The sequence below is a fragment of the Acanthaster planci genome, linkage group LG16, assembly GCF_054643075.1.
Source record: "Acanthaster planci isolate LZ-2023a linkage group LG16, COTS_SCS, whole genome shotgun sequence".
NCBI classification, from domain to species: Eukaryota; Metazoa; Echinodermata; class Asteroidea; order Valvatida; family Acanthasteridae; genus Acanthaster; species Acanthaster planci.
The window spans coordinates 4,073,793-4,100,288 of NC_141792.1; the positions used below are offsets into that span (position 1 = coordinate 4,073,793).

Here is a 26,496-nt window from a genome sequence, read left to right on the forward strand (position 1 = left end):
AGAAGTTTCTTTAATTAAACAAGCTTGTCCGTTGTGCATTTAAAGTCCCCCCCTATTACATGAGACAAAAAGGAATGACCCATTCTTGTGAATGGTATGAAGTGAATGTACATTTGATGTGTAATTCGTTTTTACGAATGACTGGAGTAATTCATGCGTACGAAAGGTAACGGCGTAGGAACGAAATAGGTGTAGCGATGTAAAAACAACTCACCCTGTCCCTTCTTGGGTCTCATGGTGCATGCCAGGAAGAGACAGGTATTGAAGAGGGGCGAAGTTAAGATTTCCCCTGCCCAACCCTGCCTCTGGGGGCTAGTCTGCTGGACCACTCTGATGAAGTGTTCTTTCTTTCTTTTTATTTGGTTGTATGTGGTTACAAAATCAGTGATGTTGATAGCTGTCTTGTCCTATAATTAGTTATCTCCACTAACTTTTCATACTCCCGGAGATGGCTTTCGAATTTTCTTTAAACCAATGTTGTAAACCGTGCACCCTGGAGCACACGTGACTAATTGTTTTAAGAGATATGTAGTCTCTTTTGGGGCTGTGCCGAATTTTCGATCGAATGTCAAACTTTAGATTTTTTTTATTTGGATGCAAAATGTATGAAAAAAGAAGGGGAAATTCATTCTTAATGACATCGCATTCTACACTATGAGGTATTAAGCTTATTTCCAGGTCCCCGAAACTAAGAGGTAGCCGGTATGCCCAACAGCAAAAGATAGAAATTAGCATTCTTTGTAATGATTTATATTAACTTTCAGACCCTGTTCAATATGACTAAACCTTCATACCAATATTTAACAGGAAATCATATGGCTGGAAGTCTGAACAGGGAGATGGCTGCATCGGACAAAATTGTGAATAGGGCATAGTTGTCTCTCGGCGACCAAAAGTTGTGGCATGGGAGACTTTTTAAATTCTAAACAGGTAAAAAAAATAAGGTCGTCAAATAGAAAGTGATACTTTTATGTACATCGTGCTTGGAGAGAATGTGTGGTTAGTAATTGGTATATCCATAATAATGTATGTGTGTCACTGTTTACTGTAAACCAGCGGTGCCCGTGTGACAATCACCACCGACAGGTTTGATAGGCAGGACTGGCGCAGTTAGCCTGGTAGTGACCAGGCTAACGTCTATCGCAGAAGACAAAACATATTGACCATTTATACCCAGCAAGAAATGAGACCGAGGGGTACCCCCCCAACATGTCCAATCCCCATACACATTCCAGACTATTGTTATTTAACACATCCCCCAAGATGTCTGAAGGAATTCCCCAGATTCCTGCGAGACAATGACCAACACAAAGCAGGAGGGGGGGGGTTCTCTCCGTCTCATACCTTGCAGCATATGAAATCGTCCACCACGGCATCAGTTCAATATTCAAGCACATGTTCGCCATTCATCGGTCAGCTAAAATGCCACATGTGGGTGGGTGTACAAGCTGGATCTGCAACCATAATTTGCACACACGACACTTTAAATAAACTAAATAGGGCCTATGGAGCGTTTACAAAAACAATGTTCCAGGGATTGCTTCACAAGTTTGTGGGTTTTTTCAAACGCTTAACATTGTCAATGATGATTAAATAACTTATTTAAATCTTAAATCCAATTTTTTAATGTAGCGGGGAAGGCACTCGCTGCTCGCCGTCCGTCGTTGAGCCTACAGGTTGAGCCTCGCTGGCAAGATCCCCAGTGTATCATTCACTTGGACGACAAGACATACACCCAGACATGTACCTTCAAAGTCTGATCACCCGATGAACTGATTTATTGGAGTTCTTCAGGACGGGGAGAATTGAAAAATAAAACATGCACAGAACGTGCGTGTACAACATCAGACAGCTTAAAGTTTGCACAATTTTACATGATTACCATTAAACAGAAAAGGGAAAACAACCCCAGTATCACCGTTACTGATGCTACATATGTGAAACCCAGGGGAAGTCAACTTGAAGGCCGCTTCACCCACGTACACCTCTCAAATTCGGTGATAAAGCCGACGGAAACTTGCGCCACATGTCTGGCCACCATTGTACATGACATGAGAGAGCGAGTGTTGTGTCCAAGTCACACGCATATGGCCAGGTGCATGTACACCACACAGTACAAAGTGTAAATAACCCAACTTCAGTATTGTTGGGCTACGTAAATATTGTTCTAGGGACTTCCCAACGAGATTGAACATCACCACAACATTCAGTTATAATTACAAATGAAGAATCAAATTACTAACAGAGTAAGGTTGTTTTGGTGGTAATTCATTCTTATGCAATGATCGAACTATGAACTGAGCCGTTATTAAACTGGGTTTTGATAGGGTGGCTTAGAGTATGGAGGGCCATGGTACAAAATCAAGTTTAGTGTGAATAGTGAGTGTACGGGAAGCCTACTTAATCATAATTCCCCACATGAGTTGAAAACATTTTTCGTTCATCGTGCCGAGAAAGAACATTGTTTTGATGATATCAGGAGCATCATCGTATCTCTTTTCTCAGTCCGATTCTTGACGTAACAAAGGTAATGGCTGGAGAGCCAATTGGCTGGCGCCACCTTTATGTTTGGGGTTTAAGTCTCAATACATCCCCAGTAGCAAAGGAATTATTCTCTTCGCTTCACCATCCTTTACAGCTTTGCATCTGCTTACTTACAACAGGAAACTATACGAGCCTCGAATTGGACAATGAGAGGGCGCAACGTTCCTAGCAAAGGGCTTCTGCTCTAGGCGGACACCAAGTTGGTCGTTATTTCGGTGTCGAGATAACGCCCATCGCTATTGTTCGGTTGTTATAATACCGCAACTGCCTCTCTCCGTACGCCCCAAGTTGAAGAGCATCCCCAAGCGGCAAAAGAAAGACATATGGTAGTAAGTTTTCCAAGCAGGTTCTTGCTGGTGTTCTCTGCATCAAACGCGCCATTGATCCCATTATAAACGCGCCTGTGCGGTGAGTACCAAAAAACACGCCCTCTTTTGTTCCGCTCGGAGCGGTGGTGACCAAACTTCACGACGCGATGGCTCCCTTGCATCGTGCCGCCGCGCCGTTGCCTTTTTACCATTACGTTTGTATATGTATGACATGTCGCCTCGTGCGTCGCGTCGAGCTGTCCCGTCGTGCCGTGTTGCGTCCTTTCCATGTTGCATAATTTTCTGCCTAAACGTCGCTCCTTCCGTCGCCTGTCGCATAGCAACGTCGTATGTTGCGTCGTGCGTCACGTCACGTATTACGTCGCCTGAAGCACGACGCAAGGCGTTGTGTGCTGTTGCCCTTTGCTTCATTGTGTTTATAGAGCGCCTTTACTGTTTTCCATCTCCATGCTTCCATAGTACTAGCTCTAGGTAGCAGGCCGTGATTCTTTTGTTCTTTTTCATGCCTTTTTTTCTAACTTTGTTTCCTCAATAAGAGTGAGTTTTTGAAGAAAATTTGTTTAAATAAAATGTAATTAGAAAGTGCGTCGAACTGTTAGCATTGTCTCCAGGAAATAAATAATATTTACCTCAACCCCAACAATGTTTTAGCTTTTCCTGCTCTAATTCTTATTATTTTTAAATCCATTCTATGATAAAACACATCAATCATTATTACATAGGCCTATGATGTTCTACTTGTATGCCACAAGTCCCGCCTTATGCGTTAAGGCGGAGTCAGTGGTTATTCTTTGTCGTGTTGATTTAGCTACAATGAATGCACAAAAGGTTTTACTTGAGCTTATCCTGGAGGAAGAAATACCCTCACGCGTCATGCGCATAAGGTGTATTACAAGAGCCACTGTAATACGACACTTGTTAAGAGCAGTGGTGTAAAGTGTTACATTTCCAACAGGGTTTCACTATAATAGAAAAAAAAGGCTCTTAAAAGCCAAACTAAGGAGGGGGCATCGAAATCATGTAAGAAACTCCCGCTGACTGTGTTAAGATGTGCACGTGTAAAATGCAAATCGTTCGCGTACCATCAGACAACCACATGGCATAATAACATAATAAAATTTCATATCTACTGTATATAGGGTCCATGATGTGAATTTAATAACATGTTTTTCGTGACAATGAGGGCGCTGCTGCAGGTAATTTTGGAGGTTCATTTTGGCTCTTATCTATAGAAAATGTTAACCCAAAGTTTGCTCATTGAACGGAAACAATGAACAACTTTTATGCAGAAATATCTGCAACTATGAGGTTTCTGTCTTGATACTACAATTCAGCTTGTAGATACTGCGTTTAGACTTTAAACTTGTATCAGCAGAACGGTACCAAAATGCAGCCTCAATATATGTTTCTAAGAAACCGTTTTTCTGCAACTTTGCACTCTTCTTCAGTGTATGAAACTCTTTGACATTCCTATTTGGCAAATTACAATGGAAAATGCACTTTTTTAAATTTGTAAACTTATGCAAGCTTTTGGACAACTGAGGCTGTTGCCATTATGATGTCATCAAGGGAAGACAAACACGTAGTTCAGTTCAAAGGTTTCTGTTTAAATTGTGAACCCAGAATTTATTTTCTGAAAACATTTATGAGAATTGACGTTTGCTTATTGTTAGGCATATAAACAACAAAGAATCTGCAAAGAATGAAAAGTAAGTCCAGCAACTTCTACAAATATGCAGAACTTTTTTGTGTAAACCAATGTAGCATTGAGGGCTTCGAATGGATATGACATCAAGTTTTGCATATGAATATGGACATACTCATTAGCCTAAAAACCAAAAAAGCAGTAGAATTCTTCCAAATTACCCGCTACCGGTCCCTACGTACGGATGACTTCTGTGAGACGTCTGGAGACTACGTACAGGACAGGAACCAGTCTAGGAATAATAACCATAATGAGATACCGTACACGATATGGGCCCGATAAACCCAGCAAGAAATGAGACCGAGGGGTACCCCCCAACATGTCCAATCCCTATACACATTCCAGACTATTGGACAGGAGGCTCTCTTTTCGCAGCATTCGTTGGTAAGATATACATAGCAGAGTCTCTTTACTGTTCGTTTCTGTTCCCGCTTGAGTTACTTCTCGATAACCCGCTCATGGCTGTTTCTTTGTAGAGCAAGGATCAGTCGCTCAGACGGTGCTAGCCGGCCATGGTAGGAAAATTTGGTACAGCGGGCGCCCTCAGCGTTTTGGATTTGTACGTAGTCGAACTCCTACCTACTCAGATTAGGTAAATTAGCCCCTAAACTGAAGATACTTTTTTTTTTCAATACAAGGCTGGATTCACGGTTGCCGCATCCTAAATTGTGAGTACTTTTGTGCTGGGCATTAATGCATTAATAAATTTAACCACTTCCAAAGTAACCAACAAAAATGTCCAGCTAACGAATAAACGAACATACAGAGTGACCGTCACCGACTTAGCTCATGCTACAATAAGAAGCGGCAAAACCTCGGACTTGCATATTTGATTCAGGAAACAGCAGCTATACCCTCCTGTGTACATATATGTCCACTATCGTCAGTTATATATTTTTCTACCTAAAGGACGTCGGCTCTGGTTAGATTGGTATGTGGTTCGATCTCGGAACTACGTTACCTCCCTACATGACACTTATCCAGGACTTCTGAACCCGGCTACCCCGTGCTCATCTTTGGGATTCTTAAGATCTCGGCAGCCATACTCATAGGGGACTTCATGCCGGAGACCATGGGTAGAGCCATCCCAACTACCATCGAGGATAGAGAAAACTACACTAAAAGGTAAACCCTTCGGCCACCTGTGGTCCGTTTATGCTTTGCAATCCTGTTCTATTTCAACGGACTCTCTAAATTCAGATACTCTGAAGACGCGTCTATGGAATGGCGCCCTCAGGAAGTTACTATTTTGCTTGCTTTGAGACCAAAATTGCCTTTCCCTCATTGCCCCCCCCCGCTTCCTTTTTCGGGGTGGAAGTGGGTCATGATCCACCCTGGCATATGATTTGACACATAAAATGGCTACGCCCAAAAGTTCATCCAAATCCAAGTGTCCGGGGGGGACATGCATTCATTTAGGACTGCAGCATGCTGCAGAACTCGGACAGAACCGTGGGTTATGAAGAGCCATTGGCGAGGAGCCTATCTGAACCTAGATTAAGAACTTTTTGCTGAGGAGTCCAAAAAATTTCGCCGGGTTTTAAACTCCAGAGACCTCACATCTTGCAAACATGGATACTCTTGCCATAACTCGTCTGTCATCAAGGATCACAATGGCGTATGCAGCTTTGGGTGTGGGGGGGGCAATTCAAAAGCGAATGCGGCTTCGGGCTTAGTCAACATAATGTTGTGGGAGAAAAAAATCAAAAGCCTTTACTCATGGTCCTGATATCCTTGCTTTTATTTGCTGGTGTCGTTTTCTTAAGGCTTGGGCGCTAATATTTAGTAAATAAATAAATGTACTGATTACTTTCTTTCCTACCCACCTATAATGTATCATTTGCACAAAAAACAAACCTCCGTTGGGGGTAGCTGGATAGTCTCCTGTGCTTGTGGTTTTATGTTCATCTTCGAGGTTAACTCGTCTCTATTTGTGTATCTTGCACGCTGACCACAACATATGGATGGCCTTGCTGAAAAGGGTGGTGCGAAGCTAGGTCTAGACTTGGTATCGGTGGACGTACAGGTGATCATTAAGAGAAAAAACTTCACAGAATCAACAGTGACGGAGCTCAGTGTATGGACGAAGAACACACAGACCTTTAAAATCAAGAGAGACGTTATTGGCACAAACGGTTTGTATATTTTGATGTACATGTTTTGATCTCTTGTAAGTGTTCTGTCCATTTGAAGCGATAACGGGGGCTGATCCAGAACCACATTTTAGGAGGGGGTTCACGTAACCTCTTGGAGGGAGGCTACATTCTGGACTTTTCATACACTTTTAGAAAGAACAGAAATAAATCAGGACAAAATTCTCTTTTTTGTTGTTTTAAAAATATGTTGCACTTGGAGATAATAGCACCCACTGGCCCCCTGGATCCGCCCTTGACTGGAAATTATTATTGTATACGAAGATTCTTGATTACGGTATTGCACAAGTTTACTAGTCATGAATTTGTTTAATATTTTTCTTTTAGTCGTACAGAATATCCTGGAGAACAGTTTTTTTTAGAATCGAATGTGATTTTAAATATAATACAAAATAACGTTATGAGTGGCCATTTTAAACCACGCTAATTCAGGTGTAAAGTACCAAAAGTGAACCCATCAATTTGCGTGTTGTACCGAGTATAACATTTAATACAGACACAATGCAAGACGACTGTCTTGCTGAACAACCAAAAGGTTGATATGATCATAACACCAGCCTCAACTGGTATGCCGCAGTTACTATTACTACTGATTTTTTCTCCGGTGGGGGGCAAACCACTTTTTCAGAGGGAAATTCTGGTAGGGCAAAGCACACAGCTACGGTAGATAATTTCCACCCCTTTCATCTCTCTTTTTAAAAATATCTTTTGCCTTCTCTTTTTTTTTCCTGTTTGAATTTTCAATTTTTATCAAAGGAACCCGTTTACTCACCCCCTTCGGGACGCCCACGCCGACAGGACAAAGAAAATATCTTGACTGTTTGAACTGCCTGATGACGTGCAATAACACTCTACAACTACGGAGCATTCTCGCACTGCCAAGGGAGGGAACCCAACTTTAACTATGATGGGACATAACAATGCTAGCATCAGCGACAACATACGTTAACCAGATATAGATAATGAGCTAAAAAACCAAGCTTTATCGTGGATTTTGGCCGTGCGACAAGAAGAAGCCTACAGGCCCGTGACATGCAACAACTCTTTACAACACTTCAACTGAATATTCTGTGTCTTGATCGGCCGAGACCCAGTCACATGGTATATGTAATTTTTGCCATCTTGTTTTTCACGGCCAAAAGAGCTGTTCCTGTAGCAACCAAAAAACATACCCAAAGCAACCAAAGAGCTATGCGCATGACCACCGGTGCTGTGCGCAAGAGCATACTGGTGTGCGTGTTGCGTGCATTCAGAAGTGCTAGCGCTATGGGCCTCCAGATTTAAAAAGAAATGGCGCTATTTTCCTCAGCAACGGCCAAGTTTCAATCTCAGTCTCACTTTATTTCCACGTACGGCAAAATACTGGATATATAGCGTATAACTGAAGAAAAAATATTAATAATACATATGTGGAGGAAGCAAAGCCTGTCGAGAATGGGAACTCTTTAAACAGATCAATAATTTACATAAATAAGAGATTTTTTAAAATCATTAATAGTAGGAGTGACGACTATATAGTTAACTATAGTAGGCCTAACACCGCCCGTCTTACCTTTGATTCAATTACTTACGCATGTACCACTTTCCCAGTTGGAATGACCGTCGTTGTCATGGCGATCGGGGCTGTGGATATGTATAGATACGAGACTCGTGATCAGTTTGAGCAACAGACCTGTCTCGTAGGCAGACTGATAGCCGTGCTATACTTGGTATGTAACTAAAACTAGTGTACAAGACGCTGCCCGTCGATCGTCGACCCACTTCATCATCCAGTCACGATTAATGAAATTTCGGCACTCGATCTCAACCTCTTGGAGCACCTTGACAAGTTAAGCTCATTTCAAAATCCGTTCAGCCAGCAGTGCACATCTTATTCCTCCATGCCTTGTGCTACTACTATAATGGACCGAAGCAGTTTGGCTGTTCTTGCTGTCTGTCTTCACCTTGCACATGGTGCCCACTTGCCGCCTGAAGTCTGCTCGATGTACGCCAAGAAGGGAGATGTGTACATCGGAGGTGTATTCTCCCTTCATGGGGATGCTAAGGGTGTGGATAATAGGTGTAAGACACGCCTCCCCATCAGTGCCCTTCATGTCGTTGAGGCAATGGTCTTTGCGGTGCAAGCAATTAACGACGACGACAAGGTCCTTCCTAACGTCACATTGGGGTTCATGATCCACGATGACTGCTCCAGGGACGAGTACGCCATGTGGGGATCGCTGGCGCTTCTCATGGGCGCCAAGGGAGTTACTGAAGGGGAAAGCTGCATGATTCCAGGCATGACCACTGACGTTGAGGTCAGGTCAGTTGTGGGGATAGTGGGGACCGGCAAGACTTCCTCCAGCGAGGTGGTTGCAAGCACATCAGGGCTGTTTGAAAGGCCCCTGGTGTCCTACGGCGCGACGGGCCAAAAGCTGCTGGAGGAAAATGCTTTCTTGTACTACTTCAGCACCATTTCATCCGATCAGTATAAAGTTACGGCCATCCTTGATCTGCTGGACTTGTTCGAGTGGCAATATGTGGCTTTAGTATACGCAGCAGACTACGACATGCTGAACATGATGGGGGAACTACAGATAGCTGCAAATAGACGGCGTGTGTGCGTGCACGTACAAGCGATGGTTAGTGAAGCTCCAACAGAAAAAGAATTGCACAAAATGGTCAAACTGTTGCAAAATAACACCTATGCGAAGGTGGTTGTGTTGTTAGCTCAATCGGCCGTGACAGCAAATGCAGTGTTTTCGGCTGCTATGAAGGCAGACCCACCGGTGAACCTTACATGGGTTGTAGGTAATTCGCTGGCGAACCAGGACGTCCTAGAGGATGATCTTGCGCGGGGCAATCTCTTTGTCGAGTACGGTACCCCGGAATTGAACGAATTCGAGCAATACTTCCGTTCCATGATGGGCAGTAAAAGAGCAAACGCAGACAACCCATGGTTTGACGAGTTTTGTGGTGATTTGGACAGATGCCTCTCTTTCAGTGCAGAAGGATTCAGTAAGGCGATACCCACTTTGTCTGCCACCATAGACGCAGTTTATGCTCTGGCGTTTACTTTGGATGAGGTAATCCGCCGGTTGAACTGCACTGGCACGGTAGCAAATTGTCTTGCAAGTCAAGGCGCCAATACTCTTTTTACTGGCATGTTGCACAATGTATCTTTTCGAGGAACGAGAGGAGATTTTAAATTCACCGAGTATGTAAGGTCAGTACCGGGTCATTTCATAATCAGAAATATGCAAGAAATTGACGGTGCGTCTAAGATGGTTGAAATTGGTTCTTGGAACTCTCTTTCCCCATCGCATGAGTCTGGGAATGAAACACGACTAACTGTTGATAAATCTTTGATTCAGTGGAACGGACATTCTGGAGGTGAGACGCCTAGATCCGTTTGTAGGGATGACTGTGCACCAGGGCAGGTCGAAGAACCACTGAAGAAGAAGTGTTGCTTGGGGTGTCGGGAATGCAAGGCCGATGAAATCGTCAAAAGATCCACCTGTGTTCAGTGCCGCGAAATGGAGTGGCCCAATGACAACCAAACTGAATGTCTGGCTCTGGTCCCCAAAACTGTGACCTTGGGAGAACCGCTGGTGATCCTGCTGTTCCTTTTCGCGTGTCTCGGGTTGGTTCTATGCCTGCTGACCGCATCAGGCATGGTCCGATACCGCCAACATTCCTTAATCAAGGCCACTAGTCGAGAGCTGAGCTGCGTCAATATCCTGGGTCTTGTCATGGGGTACTTGGCCGTGTTCCCACTACTTCAGTCCCCGAAACCTCTCACCTGCGCTGCAGCACAGGCCCTGTACGTCCTAGCATTCACATTGATGTATGGCTCTCTCCTTTTGAAGGTGAATCGTATTTACAGGATCTTTGAAAGTAGCATCAATTCTGCCAAATCTCCCAGATTCACAGGACCCCGAGCCCAGCTGATGATTGCAGCCGTGCTGGTTGTCATTCAGGTTAGTGAAAAAAATTATACTTTTTATATTTCTTGATTTCATTTTATTTGTCACACAAATTGTAAAGCAACACTTGTACTAACAGCTGACAGTTTTGACGATAATAAGTTTTGACACAAATTTGACACCAAACGCACGTTCGTACATGTATCCCGTCGACTCTTCAACTGTATAAAAATAAGAGACAACCTCCAGTCAAAGTGTGTTGTTTTAACACAGTGACATTAAAATTTGTCCTTGACAGTTTGGGGGTTGTGGCTGTGAAACTGTATTGAAGTCCATCATTAATGCTGTTAATGGAAATCTATGACGTATTTCCTTCCGCTGATCATACATTTGAACGAGAAATCAACGCTCCTCTGATGTACTTCGCCACGGTGCGTCCGTTCTGTCAAAAAATCTTTTCATAAAACAAAATTTAAAATGCTTTTCAATAATATTTCTGTTCCAAACCACCAAAGGGTCACACTTCGCTGAACACTGGTGTCTTTAAAATGCTCTGACAAATTGGAGTTGTGACACTTCCATGTTGACCAAGATAGGTTAAACCTTGCTGAGAATATTTGAGGTGAGATATTGTACTGCAGAAACACTGAAAGTTCAACCGTTCAGATTGTCATTCAGTCTTTGTATTACAATCATGACTACATATTTTATGTAAAGAATTCATACGAATATAGCAGGTTAAATTGTGTGAAGCTTTGCGTGAATTATATGGAAGGATTCGTCAGTGCTTTCCCGTTCTAGACAGTATAGCTAAATAAATGATTGCTATTCACTTTGTTAATTTTCCAATAAAATTGGTGACTCGCAAAACTAGCTAAAGAAGTTCGTAAGTTTGTAGTTTGTCCGATTTGGATTCCATTTGGATTGAACCACGAAGACCATCGAAGCAGATCGGATTAGGCGAAGCCGTCGGATTTCGATCAGAATAGGTTTTTGGCCTGGAGCTGTGGGATCGGACTGACGTCACATCCGATGCATTCAACAAACATATTTGCACAAGCAGTTTATTTGCTTTCAGTACCTTCAGAGTCAAGTCCAGTGGCTCCCCCCATTTCTGATTACGTCACTGTGTTTCCTACAAAAGGCTGCTAAATGTATGGTTGGCCGTTGGAACAAAAGTGGAAGAATAATTCCCGTTAAAACACACAACGTATAGTGCCTGAACTAGCCATAGAGCCATGTACAAAAAGAGCCAATGATTTGAGACATGAAACTAGAGTTTTTTAATGCTCCCTACCCCTCCCCCGATACCCCTTTCTTAAACTTCCGTGTTATCCTGTTTGAAAACAGCGGAGATATGTCATGAATATGGTGGTTTCCCTTTCCTGCAGTGAGCACCAACGTCAGGAAACCATGTATTGCTCAAGAGGACGACGTCATGCCGGTCGACTTTGTCGAGATGAATGGCACTAGCTTGAACGTGATCAGTCACGCAATGAATTGCCACAGAGATAAAATATTCCGTCTTTTGAAATCAAAAACTAATTTCGTCCTAGCCTTGCCTTGCCATGTCTGGCAAATCAACAAGCATCTCATGCACAAATGAAGGTCAACAGATGGCACGAACCTTATTATCGCATTTTCAAATGAAGATTAACGTCTTTAACGGCTCGGCCTTCAGTGTAAATGATATTTTATGCTTTAATGTGTTTTCCTAATGGTGGGGAGGAAATGAGGATTTAATTGCGTCCTCCACCGAGAGCAAAAATAATATCGCCATAGTGAAAAGTGTCCATGGCTTCTGGGAACATGTATGTCGAAAATTGCCTCATTTGCTTTCATACCATGAAGCAAATGCACATCAAAGGATATGGTAGACTGGAACCTCCCCACACACACCCACACACTGCTTGAGAAATAATGGGTGATATTTCAACGTGGCAATTTCAATGGCTTTTTTCGATTGAAACAGAAACTATTTTAGTGTAAAGACGACAACTGAAGTGTAGCACGTGTCACTGCCTATAACACAACTACAGAGCTTACTGCCATTTTACTGTTTGTCCTTCTATGAATCACTCTCTCCCGCCAGTGCAGCGCGGGATCACCATCGTTGGCTCGCAGGCTGGCTTCATGCTTCACCTATTTCTTTTGTCTTTACTGTCTCCATTCTTTGCTGGTAAATGTGTGCATTCTGTAGCACCTTGAAATACTAAACATCATATTTCCAATGCTTGTCAAATATTATTGTGTTGCTTTGCCGTTAATGAGTTCATTCGATAGCCGCATGACATCAATTAAATGTGAGAATTTATATTCTGCCCGCAGAAAAAAATGGACTGAACTAATAGCGAATAAGGGAAATTTGAAAAAAAAAAATAACTTTATGTGTAAGGGCAGAGGTGAGGCTGCCCCGCCCATGGATGTTAGATCTGAGGTGGTACCGTAAGGTTCATTCTGAAAGGTCATTTCCCCTTGGAGAAATGATTAAGGTATCCGCCATTGCCGCCGTTGACCATGTGCACCCCTAGGGGTGCACTGAACCAATTCAAGCTCCATTGAAAATAGTGTAAAATCAACCAAGTTTGGAGCCCCATGGCAGGCAACTGAAGTCCCTGAGGCCTCTCAAACAAAAAACAATGTGTTGTTTGGTCCTTCAGATTTCATTTAATTTTCAATTTTTAGTAGGTTAACCAATGAATTTTTAATTATCCGCCCAAAACAAACTCACCCCCCAAAAAGGGAATGTTGCCAAGTCTTCCCAGCGGCCATTTTTCAAATGACATCCTTCACCTTCCTCGGGCTCTTCTGACAAATTTTCAATCCCATTTTTGTCTGCTTTGCCCCCAGATGGGTGCCCCTGAATCTACAGAGATGATTCTGGGCCATACTGACACAATCCCACTATTACCTGGCCCAAACAGACCCATCTTTCCAAAACAATCTCTAGGGATACTTTTTGTGCGCCTCGCCCTGGCGGGGAATTTTCCTTGAATTGGGACACTGAACCCCTAGGGCGAGCCCCCCAAAAGTTGTCTAGACCCCAAGACCGCAGAAATGAAAAGGCAGTGGCGAAAGTTTAAAGGTGACGTCACGTGCAAATGGTCTAGCCCCCCCCCGAAAAAATTTCTCCACCAGTGAACTGCCATAGACAACAATTGAAATACCTGCAGTCTAAAAAACAGGAGAAATACAAGTTTTTCAGGTTTTCAAGACACACATAAAGTGAAATTCCTCATCTTTCATTTTCTTTTCGATTCTCAGTGGCCTAACCGATGACTTTTAAAGATTTTTTTCCCTCCAGAGATAATCACCCCTCAAAACAATCCCAGAGTTCTTCAAATCGATACCTACACTCCCTTGCAAGACAGAACGATTTTGCCGACCCCATTTTGTCCGATACTTTCATAAATACAAGCTGACAATCATGCTGGTAGATTCCATCTTCCTTCTTTACAAACCACCCAGTCCATGTGCCATGAAATGCTCTTATAGCAGAGAATGTGACAGCATCAAAATCCTGAGTTGGTCACCAACTTTGGGCCCATTTACTGGTCTGCAAGTTGAGGACTCCTCGCAGTACATCCACTCTGTATTGTGGGCTTATAGGGCCCCAGACGAGAGCCAGTCTAGATCTACTGGACTGCCTTCGTAACCTGCGGAGGACTTAGTCCAGTAGACTGGCTCTACTATGAGACGTATTGTGGCACACGCTGTGTGGCCTCTTCAACACGCGACATTGACAGCACGATATTTCGCCAGGGTAATGGCAAGAAAGTCTGTCTACATTCGTCCATTTGCTTTCCGCACGTGTTTAAATATTTATTGTAGCCGTTTTTCGTTTCTAATAATTTAATAATAAAATGGAAATGGTAAACGGGGGGTGGCTGGTTGGTTTTCTGCTTTTCTGTAGAAAAAGTTCAACTGCGGGTATGTTCAACCTGGGGGTAAGTTCAACCTGGGGGTATGTGGCCAAGTGGTTAGGGTCTGTGGCTTCCAATCATAGGGTTTGGAAGTTCGAATCCAGCTGCTGCCAGTATGTTGTGGCCCTTGGCAAGCCACGTCACCCCTGCCCTGCCTCTCTCCACCCAGAAGTATAAATGGGTACCAGAATTAGCTGGGGAAGCAACCTGCGATGGACTGGCATCCCATTCAGAGGGAATAGAAATATTCTCAGTCGCTTTATGCTAAGAAATCCGGAGATAAACACCGGCCTGAAAGTAAAATGAACAGCTTTTTGTTTTTAGGGTTTTTTATACACAAAACGAAAAAGGAAATCCCTTTTTCGATGGGCCACATGGCCTTTCGTGTCCTTAACCATGGACGGCAATGCTTCTCCACGACCGTCACTATGCACTCCGATAGTTTCTGTTTATTTCAAAACTGTCTGTAAAACTTACATGTAAATTACACACATGAACTCCTATTTGATGTATCAGAAAAAGTCGTTGAGGGCAAGATTTCAGGAGCCCCCATTATTAGTTCACGCTAATGGAGCAAAATCCATAGAGTGGCATACTCGTTCTTGAGCTGAGTGATTTCTAATTCAAAGCTTTGTTCCTTTGCATTTACCAGGCCCTGATAATGTTCATCACCGGTGTAGCGGTACCCAACACCTGGATCTCAATCCGCAAGCTGTTTCCCACCCCTTTAACTATAAACCAGCCCCGGACACTGGAGAACTTCTGCAAGTTGGACTATGGTTTCCTGGTATCGATGTGCTATAACGCTGTCCTGGCTTTAGCTTGCTCTCTCTACGCCTACAAGGCCCGCAACGTGCCTGGTAACTACAACGAAGCCAAGTTCTACGCCGCCAGCGTTTACACCACGCTTGTGTTGTCTCTCGCAGCATTACCGGTGTACTTCATCGCCGAGACGGCGCTAGCCCTGGCTGTATCCTTGAGCCTGGTTCCCATCATGGATGGCTACGTGACTCTCCTCTGTATTTACCTGCCCAAGCTGTACGTGGTCATCTTTAAGAAGCTAGGTGATGGTGACAACCAGGGAGACGCTAATGGCGGGAGGTTCCGGCTGAGGAAACTCCCAGCTTTGGTCTCAACCGGAAATGTCACTAAGGTTCACCCATCCCAGACGTCAGTAGAGTAAAATTCAGCGACTGTCACTCTTTTCCGCGTTTGGCTGTCCAATTTCCCGGAATTTGGGACAACCAGAGGCGGATGCATTTCGGGAGCCTTTTACGAAAAAGGCTCATAGACATTGTAGTTTGGAACATTTATTTATAAGATTTATTACACAAAACTTTAATATAAGGTGGTTGGTTATCTAAATATTCAATTAGAATTAAAAAGTGCACGTACTTCTAATCTCATCTGAATGGCAGTTTGATGATGATATAATTTACGAACTTCATATCAGATTTCAACGATCAGAATTAAATAATGCCTTGATAATTAAAATGTTCACATGTGTATGATATTTTAGTGGTCTGTATTTGTAAATATCAATGTTTGTCGTATTTGTCAATTTTACTTGTCGTCGTGAGTTATTAACTATTTTATTAATTTGTAATGGTCGCAGGGCCCCAATGGAAACCAGTTTGTAACTGTTTGGGCATACCCTGGGTAAAGAAATGGAATAAATGAATAAATAAATAACTAAATAAATAAATAAATATCGTGTTTCAAATTCCAGCATACTGTGCACTTAGGCAATACAGGCTATGCATCTTGCTGACTAACAGTGATGAATGACTGCGGTAGCATGCTTTTATGTAGCTCGCTAATGTAATCATGAATAATAAAGCCTGCTCTGCTGTCCAGGTTTTAAAGGTTGAATGGTGAAGCATAACACTAAATGAAAAATGGTATTGCGTGAGAGATGTGAGGGCACAGTTCATCATTTACAGATATCCAAAAAAGAAAAAGACAAAATTATCGTTGAATATATACTTGAGTTTAAAGATGGTCATGTAATGAACTCCCTTTCTGACAGGTTGTCGTTTGGAAGAATACAGTGAAAGAAGGCGATTTCCAACGATGCGTCTAAAGACGCAGTTTTGGATACTTGCTATTAGAAGCACGCTCAAGCGTTGAAATGACACACGTGCGTGCAATTATAATTCGACGGTTCAGTGCGTGACATTGCATGACTGCATTTGACTATAAATAATAATAATAATACAAATACTCAGCAATTTTTGATCGGAAATCGAAATCTTAGAATATTCTTTTTCTCGGAATATACAGTATTGACCGAACTTGAAACTTCATCAGATTTGTTGTTAAGGCTCCCTTCTTTAGATTTCAAGTAAGTTTGTTGCCTTAAAGGGACATAATGCAAAAACGACTATCGAGGGACTTGTACCTTCAACAGTTCACACTGCATTTTGATGACAAGGAATTTTGTACATTGTTGAGCGCTTGCTTGAATCTGTTGTCATTATGTTACATTTGAGCTAAAAGCATTTATTGCACCTTAGGTAAGTGTACATAATTGTGCATGAATTAAGACAGCACGGCTGCAGTTTCTGCTGGTTTCTTTCCGACCATATTTTGTGCTCGACATAGCATGTGAAAAAAACTTTTTTTTGTAAAGGACTTCAACTGTAAATGTTTGGTAAAGTGTGAGATAAACGAGTACAGCTTTTACGTGTGCTAAAATAACCAACAAAGGCCGAAACTGTTGAAAGGAGCTAGGCCTGTTCATTATCCCTAAGTGAATGACATCGTCAGACAATCTGTGAAATCTTTCCATCCAGGATACTGTAATTTTCGAGAAGAAAAACTTTTTCTTTTTCCAACGATCGTCTGGACAGACGATGAAAAATGAAATTCGTAAATTACCCCAATCATTAACTGGAGCAACATAAATATGCATGACGCGTGCAGCTGTTGGAGGAGTCTATATTTAGTGGTTAAAAGTATTTTGGTATGCTCAAAATACATTATTAACTTTCAAAAAAGACATATACAACTGTAATTGATAGGCTAAAGGAGAATATGGAGAAATAATATGGAATATGGAAAAATGTCATGTATGAAAAAGGAATTTTCCACATGCGAAAATAACACATCATATAATCACCCGTTGAGATAATGGTCTGGTCCAAACCGAGCAGCACCGTACAACATGGCCGCACCTTTGGATCTCGTGACGAGGCCTGCAATTTTCAGAAAATCAACGCTTTTTCTATGACAACAACTTGTTTGGCCCATAATGCAAGAGTCGTTACCACGTTTGTTGATTTTTAAAGTGTTTATGTCGTGCACTGACAGCGTGGACTGATCGCCGCGCTGTAGTTAGTTTTCTACACAATAAAGTGGTGGTCAGCAAAACATATTTTTAAAAATAATAATAAATAAAAAATAATACAAAATAAAAAATAAATAAAAATGGTTGTGTCCTTTTACCGTTCCACTTTCTTATTGTTAGGTGTTTAATCGTTGAATGACTTTATGCGATTTTGATGGTTTGTAAATAGAAGTTATGCTTTGGGTCTCAGAGGCTGTTTTTGTTATTTTGATTTAGTTAGAATGAATGTACAAAAGGTTTACTCAAGTCTATTCCGGTGATAAAGGACATGGCCCGCTGAGGATGCGTATTTTGGTATTTTATTATATCATTCACAAGAGACAACCTTTATTTAACGTGACATTTTTAATAAGCTGAATTGAATTGAATGTATTTAGCATTTCATTGTTGAAGGGAGAGACACAAACTTTCAGGTAAATTTCCCGACTATTATTCAAAGCCATGAAAAGCATGTATTTTTGGGAGACTACCTTTGCTCAACAAACACACGTCGCCTGTGCATTATCCTCGTACTCCGGAACTTCCTGCATTCCATGCAATTTTTGCAAGACAAATCACAGGAGCTGAGTTTTGAGTGTTTGAGTGCTGAGCAGTGTTTTTCTTGAATTTTCTGCAAACGATGAACGCAAAATGATGAAAGAGTCAATGAAATGATATACAAAATAAATTTTAAAAACCCTAATCAGTCAATTTGGGGGGAATACAGCAATGTTTATAATGGTTTGGAAAGCGTATTCAAATAATTATCCCGTTCCAAACTGCGACTCCTCTTCTTAACCTATAGCTCATGGTTCCTTATTATTTTAAATTGAAAGCGTGAAAGGCCTGTGTGCGTTTTGACTTTCATAACAGGATTAACAAATTAGTAGTCTACTCTATACAGGTATATGGATATTAAATTTTTATACAGAAAAATCATCAACTTGAAACTTTAAATTTCACTACCAAGAAATCTAAATTAATGTTAAGACATAGTGAAATGTGTTTGTTGTTCTATATGTCAAAATGACATAAAAGCTCCAACTCCAATTTGGTGCATCAAAGAAACTTGTTTGTTTCAAAACTGTTTGGAGTAGCTAAGCTTGACTACAGTTAAATTATCATAAGTATTTCTTACTATTCAAAGTGTACACTTAGAATAACGCCATAAAAAAGGGGGAAAAGAGAGTTCTCCATTACTCTTTAAAAGCATTCTTGTGTATAGAAATACGATTAACTTGTAAAGCGTTGTTTGTAATGATTTTATTGAATGAAAGAAGTTGCTTTTATTCAAGCTTAATTTTAAAGAATATCAATTCTCATTTGTAACCTTTGCGGTCTTCTTGAGGGGTGAAGCTAAGTTGTTGGGCGTTTTGAACGATTTTAAAAGATTCAAAATTCGTCCTTCAATCAATTGTATTTGGAAACACATACCGTTTTCGGGGGGTGGCCCCATTTGCTCCTCCGGAGACAACATTGCCCTCGGCCCCTGTAAAGACTACCTCCCTTAAAGGGGCGCTGTCATTATGCAAAGCCAACTATTCAATAACCCACTGTCTTTCCTTCTTTTACTTTACTTCGCAATATTTTCACTTCAGTCTCAATTTTTAATCTCATGACTTTACCGAGGGAATAAGTAAGTACTTGGAACAATCAGCTTCAAAAGCCCAACTGGTCCTGTGCATATTTTATATGATCGGACAACCACAATGCTGTTCCCATTCACCAATACCTTTTTGAAGAATTCAGCAAAGATTTCTGACATTTTCGTGCGTAAACTTCCCATTTCACCTCTTGTGTGCTGTTTTCTCTTTAACCCTAACCCCCTAGGGTATGTGTAAAATCATATTGAAATCGGAGGATCTGAGACTGTTAGGGTTCACTGATCAATGTCGAATGGCATGTTTCTGCCTCTACCATTGTACAGAATGGTCAGGTCGTTTGACAAGAACAAGAAAATAAGGGTTTGAAATTTTGAAGCATTTGAACACTGCATTTGTTCATAACATTAAATACAACACTTCTACATGACCTCCTCTTCAATTTAATTTCAACTTTTTTCAACTTTAATATGTATTGATTATACTTCGATTATTTGGATGCTTTATTTTTCAACTGGGAGGTACATTAAACAGTCGTATATGACACGTATTTAAAAAATCGTGAAGGAAATACCTCACACTTGCTGCCGTGCAGAGCATTGTCGGCTCTTTTCCGTCCCAATCCACGAATATGCATTCGCAGCGAACATGTCTTGCTAATTAGGAAGTGCTGACCCATTGTTTGAAGGAACTCTAAATGGGTGACAGTCGTGCATTTGCCCGGGGGACAAGCGGAATACATTCATTGAGCCGGCTCGGTATTTCACCTTAAAATGCCAAGTTCTTTCGAGATCCAAGCGCATGTGAGTCATCAGCGTATGGCGCGCTGATAGGACAGACGCGTGCGTGTTGCTGTTGGAGTACCGAACTGGTTTATTAAGTGTAAATAAAGTTTCATGTTTAGTCACGATGTTTACGTTTATTGTTCTCTTTAATGGTTATAAGTTATTACTCATTTTAAAATGTTAGAAACGTAATAACTTTCTTACCCTAAATTTCTTGGAGTTCAAAACCAACCCATTTCTGATGGACTAATTTAGCTTCTTTGATTGAAATAAACACATAATAATTATTGCCGCATATGTCAGACACAAAATGAATGAAATCTTACACCAGCGCAAGTTTAATTCTTTTGTTATCGTACGGCCAGAGCAGTTTTAATTCCAGATCGATAAACAATAGCATTTTATGTAAGTGATAATTTAGCAATAATGCCAAAGGAACATCAAATAAGATGCAAAAGAGCAGAATACTACGGTAAGTCCATTTAATTTGGACGCTTTAGGTCTACGATCGAGGATTGGTTTGGAGACGAAGCATGAGAGGGAGACGAAATCGAGTACATGTATTGGAAAACAGCAAATATTTTACATCAAATTTTCAGTTTTATAGACATGAGGACTACGCTAATTACTTCTTTTTCAATGGTTCTAAATTACACTTTTTGAAAACAATTCTAAAAACCTTTATTCCCCTACCCCAAATTTCTCTTAGTTTTAAAAGGAACGGCATCAACATAAAGCGGGTCTACTGTTTTTGTTGAACTTTTTAGACAAAAAAAACTTTAGTGACAAACGAAATTTCGAAAGTTGGAAACTCCATCACTTCCTAAAACATTTTGCGCGGGTGGGCATACAATTTGCTTTCCACTGAACATAACGCTCAGGCAGGGGATACAACACAGTCAGGCTGCGCTCAGAATGAATGAAACGCTCTTTCCCCTTATCCACAATACCGACACCCAAACAGCACAGCGGCATGATATTTTTACCTTCAATGTTAATTAAACGGTCAAGGCTCGTGTCTCCTAGATACAACTCGCGACGGCTGACACCACTTTGCCTTCAACCTTCTATCCTTTCCTTGTTTATTTTCCATTACGTACGTTGGCGTTTCAGTTCACGAGATTATTTAATATGCTATTAACTCATTTTGTTCCTTAGGTTGTGCGATTTTCCATTAACTAATGCTCTGCTGATTTACTATAAACTACTGTTTCGTTTGCCTATTGGCTTCCAAACTTGCCCCCAAAGGAAGCTGTTACCAATGCTTGCTTGTAAAATCGACACTTATAGGGTTACAGAAAACATTTAGTTTCGTGAAGTATTTCAAAACAACAATAAATATGTAAACATTTCAAAAACATCATAAATCTAATGTTTACCCAATTAATTATGACCGTAAAATGAATACAAAGATCCTGCGTTTCCTCGCCCACAAAAAAAAATCCCTTTTTGGCCGTTCGCGCTCCCAAGCTGGTTGGATGGCGTCATCGCCAAAACGACGAATGTCCAGTATACATGTACATAACGCACAGTACATCCAGTGTACTTAAGTTTGATGCAGCTTGGCCAATGCCAACAGGGCAAACAATGTTTCAGTTTAAAAGCAACATCAAACGCAAGTTGGTCTATTGCGAGCGATCCTGCATGTACGTGTACGTGTACATGTACATGCACTATGCGCTATGTACAAGTACGTGTACACTGCACATGAATCGTTCTAGCGGCGGCGTCATCCAATCAGCCTTGGAGCGCGAACGGCCAAAGGGGGATATTTTGTGGGCGGGGAAATGCAGGAACTTTTAATTCATTTTGGGATCACAAGTAATGGGGTAAACATTAAATTTATGATGTTTTTGAAATGGTTACGTATCTAGAAGTATTTTGAAATATTTCTTGTGAACTAACGTTTTCTACTTTTGTAACCCTTCAAAATACGTGCCATGGCTGTCAGCTGTAACAAATGCTATTCGGCAATTCTGACTGTAAGGTCGGGTTTGGATCTCGTGCTCTGATGTTCAGGTAGACAACACTCATGCATTGTTCGCATTATATTGTATTCCTGAAGCTCAAAGTGACCATCGGTTCCATGCGCAAAAATAGTTTTGTGTGTGATATGTATTTGTTTTCGGCCTGTTTACATGTATATACAAATACGATATCAGTATACTGTAATGGCAATTGTTGGAGGACTTTAGAGACGCTCATTGGTTCATTTTTAAAAACAGAATACCTTTATAAATCTCAGTCATCTGGTTGGTCGATCTTTGATTACATGTCATTGAATTATTTGTTCTGTTCCGCGGTGCACTTCATTTCACTTGACTGGTTTACTCCCCATTTTGTATTTAATTCCCAAAGAGGAAAATACTGTAGGACAGTAACCAGTCTAGCGATGCACGGGTACTACTAGTGAGTGGCCCTTTAAACACAAATTCTTTTTGCCAAATTGCAGACGTTAATTCGCCAGGACCGTTAGTTCTTCGCCCAAAGGAGGAAATATCGGAGGTTAACCAATCAGATGTCAAGGATTCATGCGGGTGTTGTATAAAATAAAATAACGCATGTTTCAAAATTGTGCAATGATAAGAATAATTTCATGGAGTGACAGATGACATATATTTTTACCACTGCACCAATTAACATTCATTATTCGTATACTGAAAAACAGAACAAGAGCTTAATGGTTTATGTTTTGAACATGCGCTGTTACAGAACAAGTCTTACATTGAGTTCCAACTTTTCAGTATCTACGAACAACACTTGACATGCATGCAGGACGATACGTAAACCCATCGACCCTTTTTGAAGTACTGCAGCGATCTCAAGACTGGATGTTCAAATATCCCCCATATGTTTCATATATTATTATAAAGCAAAATCCTGCGGAATCCCGCGATATTTTAGACGTCTGTTGTGGTAGTGTAACCGTGAAAAATGACTCACCTAACAAAACGTAAGACACTAGGGGGAAACTCGCAACAAACAACAAAAACCAAAGATCTTTTAGGGAAAAGGCGCAGGGAAACTGTATTAATAAGGACTCAGACACTAATTCTAGACTTCCACAAAAAATGACAAAAAGAATTTATTATATTTGAAAAGACTGCCACAAACAACTTAAAAGACCAAAGAAAATAATAAAACGAACACTAAAAAAACCAGAAACTTAAACCAGAAATCTAAACAGGAAACTATAAAATCAACACAGTGTCCCAATAATGGTAAACAAATTGAGCAATCTAAACAACAAAACTCTGCAAATCAAGAGCAAGTAGAAAAGAAGCGAACGTAAATATCACAAGTTTTAGTGAACAAAACAATGAACTTAATCTCCATGAATAAGTATGAATTTTCTGTGAGGTCCTTATCTTCTAACACACAAAAAACACTTAAAGACAACTTAATAATAATAATGAGATAATAATAATCGGACAAAAACATTTCCATATCAAAACTCACCAATGACTCGGGCAGGGAAGGGAAAATACGCTAGCAGTCAAGTACACTCTGAAACCAGAGGAGGAGAGGACCGGCATGCCTACTCCCAACACTGCTGACCTGCCAACTGAAGGGGTGGCTGAGAGGGGCCTTTGTTCTAAGCTAAGGGGGGGGGTCTGCAACTAATTCCTTGGGAGTGAGTCATGGTACCCGATATAAGCAACATCTGCACACAGGGCAGCTAGTAAAAGATAAACAATGAGGGAATACAGCCATGATGCAACATTTAGGGGGACTACATGTGTTCTATGTCTACTCGAAATTTTGGCTCTGCCACACTAGGATTCATGGACAATAAAAGGGCGCAACAAATGACGTAGGCTTTAGTGAACAAGAAGTGACTTTATTAGGTAGTTATTACATCAGCGAGTAATGTTTGGCCGGAAATCAAATTTTGATCTAAGTGTATGTCTAGCTGTTCTCTGTCAACGTGCACCGTGTTGGTTCTTTCCATGTTGACTGTTGAATGCTTCGTTGGTGACACATCCCACCACAATGCGGTTCGGCAGTTGTCCTTGAACACATGATCTTTGTTGAGGTTCAAATTACCGCTTGGGAACGGATACCATCTTCTGATCTTGTAGAGACTGCGCTGAATGGGTTATTTGGCGGTGTCTGTTTCCGAGTCTTTATCCAACAGGGGGAGGCAGGGGAACCCCCCCCCCACGAATTTTTTGGGTTTCTCAAAGATTAATACAAGGTATTTTATTTTCCAAATTTTAGCACCGAAACCTTCAGAAAACAACACCACGAACTAAAAGCAAGGATGTCAGGACCGTGAGTGAGGTTTGCGGGCCTAGCCTTTCATTAGTGAATCAATCAACCTATCCTTTAAATATTTAGAGGTGATTTTCTTTCCAACTAGCCTGGCTGCAAGCTCAGGGAGCACTGCATTGACCCAGAAACTTGATGCATTCGTTATATGATACTAATTAGTTCATCTTCTGCAAATACGTTGTATCATTATACTGTCTTCTTTGCTTCTATGATCAAGACTAAGTCACAGTATGCTCTGCCTGTACAGAGTAATTGGCACTGCACCTGTATGAAGTAATCATGGTTTTCTCGGAGGCAAGCATGTCTGGATTAGCCCTACACGTAGGGCCACATTTGAAGCAAGATATGGGACGGGGAGAATCTCAGGAATTCCTTATAGACTTCTAGGGGGGATGTGTTAGGTAACAATAGTTTAGAGTGTGTATAGGGATACGACAGGTTAAGGGGGGTACCCCTCCGTCCATATCTTACCTGGTATACAGGGCCGTGGTGGCTCTCTTTTGAAACCTGTCTCTATATCACTAGAATAAAAACAGATTTGAAAAGAGAGCCACCACAGCCCTCAGTGTGGGGCTAGGTTTTGATGAATCCCCATGTAAGGCAATTATTCCCTTTCATTGCATATTGAGTTACAGTAAGTGAATTGTCTGCAACGGAACATTTCACTTCCACAACCACAAGTCCAGCACCACGTGCAATTTATACAACGGGTTTTGCCCTTACCCAGCGTATATATACATCTTAAATTGCAATACATAATACATCTTGAAAAGGCCTACATGCAATTTACACAACCATCTGGACTTGCTGCTATAAATGGATGACTACTAGATATGCAAAGGCTAGTCTTTGCTAAGGTGATTTTTTTTGTGGTTTTACACATTTCTGAGATGTATCTTGATTTTGCCAATTTTCATGTGTTTTTCCATATTGTAGCGTATCCTACTGATAGGGTTCTCAGTGACACACAGACACACACAGCTAGCCATAATTCGCCGTTCCCGCCAAGAAACCTAGGTTTTATTTCTTTTACGTTACAACACTGTGTCGATCCAAAGCTCTAGACACGAGGCGTCTAGGTGGGTACTGCGCAGGCGCGAGGCAGGAAAACCGCGGGCCGTTCGCATACCAGCTAGGACAGCCAGTTAGTCCTATGCAGGTCCGAGCTGGCGCCCCCACCGGCCGGACACGCCGGCGCTACAATACTTATGTGGTGGCAGTGGAAACAAAGTTCTTGTAGTTAGACATAATGTTAGCAACAATGCTATATACAGAGCCACTGATTTTTCCAGAATCGTTAACATGTTCTATATCATGCCCCATATTGGAGGCTGAAATGCGTCCTATTCTGTGTTTGTACCACAGCTCCGATTTGATTTGCTGACATTGTATCTGACAACCACTCCTCACTATGGACGTTACATGACAGCTCCTGTGTTACCTGAATGGTAGTTTCAAATGTACATTGAAATGTATCATCTGCCTGTTGTTTTACCTTGTTAAATGCATTTTCAACTGATGGATGAAGACACAACTACATCATTATGAAGAGGATAAGTGATTTATATCAGGGTTTGAAGTGATATTGGGACGAACAGGTGTTTGATGCGAAGCATACAATAGCACGGCAGCTGTACCATTCGATACATCTACCTGACTATCTAAATTGTATTCATGTAACTTCTTTACCCTCTACTGCACGAGGGTCAAACATGTCTCGACGACTTTTCCTGTTATCCATTGGCCCTAAAGGTGATGCTTGGCAAGTGTGGATGTCATTAAACAACTAGATACCGGAACCACTCTCAGCGACGATCTGTCACATCACTTCGATATGGATCAGCCTCAATAGTCAACCAATGGTAGATTTTAACTGGTAACCTCTGCGTTTTATCAGGGAAAAACTACCAGTGGTTACCAATTTGCGGCGATTAGAGAGAGCGTTGTA

General features: G+C 41.4%; 1 protein-coding gene and 1 long non-coding RNA gene across 2 annotated transcripts; one reads left to right on the forward strand and one right to left on the reverse strand.

Annotated features, from left to right (window-relative positions):
* Positions 1-4,198: 4,198 nt before the first annotated feature.
* Positions 4,199-20,499, forward strand: LOC110984270 (metabotropic glutamate receptor 4-like). The gene is made up of 3 exons (XM_087147550.1): positions 4,199-6,713; positions 7,488-10,690; positions 15,212-20,499. Exons 2-3 carry the CDS (start codon positions 8,612-8,614, stop codon positions 15,740-15,742), a joined length of 2,610 nt encoding a protein of 869 aa, XP_087003676.1. The 5' UTR covers positions 4,199-6,713; positions 7,488-8,611; the 3' UTR covers positions 15,743-20,499.
* Positions 20,500-23,328: 2,829 nt separating this feature from the next.
* On the reverse strand, positions 23,329-24,049 carry LOC147796412 (uncharacterized). The gene is made up of 2 exons (XR_015428027.1): positions 23,733-24,049; positions 23,329-23,527 (listed from the first exon to the last, which is right to left on the reverse strand). It is a non-coding gene; the product is annotated as an uncharacterized LOC147796412 (long non-coding RNA).
* Positions 24,050-26,496: the final 2,447 nt, after the last annotated feature.

Bases quoted from the DNA above. Each gene is read 5' to 3' on its own strand.
- LOC110984270 (XM_087147550.1), top strand. From the start codon at position 8,612: ATGCCTTGTGCTACTACTATAATGGACCGAAGCAGTTTGGCTGTTCTT. The intron at 10,691-15,211 runs GTTAGTGAAAAA...TGCATTTACCAG, and splicing joins CCGTGCTGGTTGTCATTCAG to GCCCTGATAATGTTCATCAC.